Source organism: Gobio gobio (genome assembly GCF_949357685.1).
Source record: "Gobio gobio genome assembly, chromosome: 1".
Classification (NCBI taxonomy): Eukaryota; Metazoa; Chordata; class Actinopteri; order Cypriniformes; family Gobionidae; genus Gobio; species Gobio gobio.
This window is the reverse complement of record NC_137097.1, coordinates 378,431-382,665: the sequence shown is the minus strand read 5'-3', so window position 1 is coordinate 382,665 and position 4,235 is coordinate 378,431. Positions and strand designations below refer to the sequence as shown.

At 39.7% G+C, this 4,235-nt stretch overlaps 1 protein-coding gene across 1 annotated transcript; it reads right to left on the bottom strand.

Moving 5' to 3' along the window:
* Window positions 1-2,296: 2,296 nt before the first annotated feature.
* LOC307135934 (putative nuclease HARBI1) lies at window positions 2,297-2,973 on the bottom strand (the record flags this gene model as incomplete). Its single annotated transcript, XM_079832661.1, has 2 exons — window positions 2,297-2,454; window positions 2,541-2,973. 2 exons carry the CDS (start codon window positions 2,971-2,973, stop codon window positions 2,297-2,299), a joined length of 591 nt encoding a protein of 196 aa, XP_079688787.1.
* Between the last annotated feature and the right edge of the window lie 1,262 nt (window positions 2,974-4,235).

Sequence of the window (4,235 nt, the reverse complement as noted above, 5' to 3'; positions counted from 1 at the left end):
CCCACAGCCACCAGCCTTGTGGCCTGTTGCACAAAACAAGTTGAGCAAACTCTGGGTTACAGAGTAAGTTTTGGGTTAACAAATCAAAACAAATCCAACCTGGGTTAATTAGGGTTAATATGTTTCATGACGCTGGTTATCAACTTTCTCTCTCAACCCAGGTTTAAACCCTGAGTCAACGATTGATCATCATGCACGTGCACATAAAAGCCACACCTTTTCCGCTATCAGCCAATAGCATTCAACATGGAAAAAAGCAGGTGTGCCTATTTCACAGTGGAAGAGCAAGAATTAATAATGAGGAAATATGATGACTTTAAGTCCATTTTAACAGCAAAAAGCAACACAGTTGCAGCGGCCAAAGCTCGGGAGAATTGCTGGCAGAAAATAGCTGATAGCATAAACGCGTACGTTTTTACACATTGATTTTTATAGGTTCACGACGAGGATAAACAGATTGAAAACTCATAGCATAAACATATTGCATATAATTTAATGTGAAATTAGTGTACTTAAATAATTACTTAAAAGTGAATAAAAGATATGTAAAACATGTTTTTACTATTTAATAGTGATTTTTAACTATTTATTTTATATTTAGATGCAACTCGAACTGCAAAAGGTCTTGGCAGCAGATAAAAATGAAATACAAAAACATTGTTCAAAGTGGTGAGTAATTGCAATGTGGTTTTTATTGTTCTTGTGTTCATGTTATAATAGTGTATTCTATGTAGCCAAGAAGAAAAAGTGTGAAAGTAAGAAAACGGGGGGAGGGCCACCTCCTCAAAAATACACCGCTGCAGAGGAACTGGCCCTGTCCAGTAACCCGGGTCGACCCATCATGGACGGCATTGATGGCAGTGCATCCTCGGATCCAGGTGCAGGCTCTTCCAAACGGGATACATTTATACAGGGTAGGTGTACATACATTTTGGTATTAGGGTTAGGTTTTTTTTTATTTATTATTGTTAGCTGTAAATTGCAAGCACTTCTGACTTGATGTGTTTTTCAGCTGGCGGAAGTTCAGTTACCTTGTTGGAGCCAGCACACCCACCTACAGGGTCTCATACAGAGGTAGTACCCAGCACAGAACATACCATGAGAACATGCTATTGCCATGCTAAATATGTATTTATTGCATTGCCTTATTTGGTTAACAGGGTGAAGCTTGTGAGGACACCATATCTGTGTGCTCTGAGACCGCTGCGGAGGTAAATGTGCTTTGTTTAAACGTCTTTTAATGAGGAAAAAGTTTCTCATGTCTATTGTATTATAGGATTACACACAACTGCATCCTCTTAATGAGGCCTCTTCTTCACACTTCCCTGGCCAGAGAAAAAGGGTAATACATCTTTCCGTATAAAGTTACAACTGTGTACAATAAAGTCGTGACCAGTCTGTTACTTTAGCAGGAAACAGACACTGTCAGAGCCCTCTATAAGAACAATTTGGAGCTGGACTATGACATCAAATTACTGGAAAAAAAGAAGCTGAAACTACAGATTGAGGAGTTGGAATACCGGAAGATGGCATGTGAAGCAATAGTTGTGAATTAAAAGACTTTAAGAATGCACTAACTTTTTTTTCTTTTCTTTCTTTTAAGCAACGTGAAAATCAATAAAACGATTTGACTCCCAAATTTGTACTGTACTTTTATTAGAAATCAATTGAAATACTGTGCTGTTATTGCATCTCTCAGTGCTCTGCCAGATGGAAAGTCCAATGTAATGGGGTCAGTTTCATCAGGGGGGAGTTGGTGGTTTGGTGGTGGCACTTTCTCTTTTCTTATAGTGGCTATATTGTGCAGTATTGCACATGCAGCCACTATCTGGGATGCTCTCTGTGGTGATCTTCTCAGGCCACGTAGACTATTAAATCGTGCCTTCAGAATACCAAAGGTATTCTCAATTCTGACCCTGGTTTTGCTGTGGGCCACGTTGAATTGCTGCTGGGGCCTTGTGTCAGGGTCAGGGTCAGGGTTGGGGGTCATTAAATATCGCTGACAAGCATAACCCCTGTCTCCAACCAACAAGCCATCAAACATCCCTGTCAAGAAGCATAAAATAAATGATATAAGTAAATGCAATAGTTCCATTTTAAGTATTTGTGAATCTCCCCCCTCCCCTCTCTTTATACCTTCCTCAAAGCGCCGACCTAACACAGATTCCCGAAAAATTCTGGAGTCATGTACCGAGCCAGGCCATCTAGCATCCAAACTTGTGATCAAGTATTGATTGTCACAAGTATAACAGATGTATGTCCATAGGTTAAAAATCATATCAGATTTGATAAGAGTCTAATCCGTTAAAGAGAAATGAGAAGGCATCTCGGACTGTACCTGGACATTGAGGGAGTGAATAGATTTTCTGTTCACAAAATCAGCCTCATGCTCACCTAGGGCTGCAGAAATTGCAATATGTGTGCAATCTATTGCACCAATGACCCTAGGAAATCCTTTTCAGAAACATTGGTTATGCAACTTTAAAGTCTGTAAGATAAGATGAATTGTAATAGGTAGGCAGCATTTGAAATGATCTTACCAGCTATTCTGTAAAACCCCTCTTTAATAGCCAGCGTCTCTAAGTGGCCAGGAAAAACTATGAATACATCAATGTATTCCTGCAATGCAATGACCACTTTCTGTATTGCTCTGCAGGCGGTATGTTTGCTTATGTTTTCAGCATCACCCACTGCATGCAAATATGTACCACTAGCAAAGAGCCGCAAAGCAATACATATAAGTTGCGGTACATTAAGCGCGTGGCTTCGGCGTGTCATATTTTTAATGTGCGGCTCGAGAAGCCGGCATAGATAAACTATACTATCTGCCGAAAACCGATACCTTTCGTACAGATAATCATCGGGAAAAGCTAGGGGATTATGCCTATCCCTAAAAGTTCTTTCCCGACGAAGTGCCCTTCTTATTATCTGCGCTCCGATCTCCACAGGGTTTTTCAAAAACGGTGACGTCATTGCTACAAACTCTAAAGATTTGACTGTGAGGTGTCAGATTTATGTCACTTTACTCACTGCTGATTGGTCCAGTTTGGGTTTGTGATCTCTAACCCAGAATAAAACCTGCTCTCGAGCAGGTTAGCCGTGTAGTGTAAGTTACCATGACAATGAACACCGCTAAAAAACAATCCACCTTCATAAGCCCCAAAAACCAGAGTTTGCTCAAACTAACCGCAAACTTACCTGGGTTAAAACCTGAACCGGGTTTGTGCAACAGGCCACAGGTGTCACTATAGACAGTGATTTTAAACTGGATAAACAAATTAACACTGTCGTAAAATCGAGTTTTTTTCATCTTCGTCTTTTATCTAAAATTAAACCTTTTTTATCTTTTAAACATTTTGAGCAAGTCATCCATGCTTTTATTTTGTCACGGCTGGACTACTGTAATGCACTTTACACTGGAATATCCCAAAATGCACTTTCTCGCTTACAGTTAGTCCAGAATTCTGCAGCACGGCTTTTAACAGGAACCAAAAAGCGCGAACACATTACCCCCATCCTCGCTTCACTGCACTGGCTTCCGGTTCGATTTAGAATTGATTTTAAGATTTTATTGTTTGTTTTTAAAGCTTTGCATGGACTAGCCCCACAGTATATCACGGACCTCATCCAAATTTATACACCGTTGCGTTCACTAAGGTCTGAGGGCCAGCTACAGCTTTTGGTTCCTAAGACCAGACTTAAAACCAGGGGGGACCGGGCTTTCGCAGTGATTGGCCCCAGATTGTGGAACGCTCTGCCTCCCATGGTCAGAAAGGCTCCCACAGTTGAATGTTTTAAGTCTCGTCTTAAGACCCACTTCTATTCCTTGGCTTTCAACTCCATGTGAGTTGGGTGGTCCTGTGTCTTATTGATTTTTTTAATATATTTTTTGTGTATTTTTCTTGTATTGCAAATATTTTTATGTGCACCACTTTGGAAACTGATTGTTGTTTGTTAAATGTGCTATATAAATAAAGTGGATTGGATTGGATTGAATGTCCAAATATTTAGAAATGTTGACCAGACCAGTCATTAATCAAAAATAAAAACATATTATAATTCATATTTTCTCATTTTATCTTCCTTATCTTATTATTTTAGTGTAGAATGAGTAAAGCTGTTTGTTGGATGACAAAAAGTTAAGTGATTTTTTTAGGATGATTCAATTAATGTCAGAATGGCCAATCAAAGCAAAGAAGGCGGGGCTAACTGTCTTTCTGTCACAGCAACGAGAG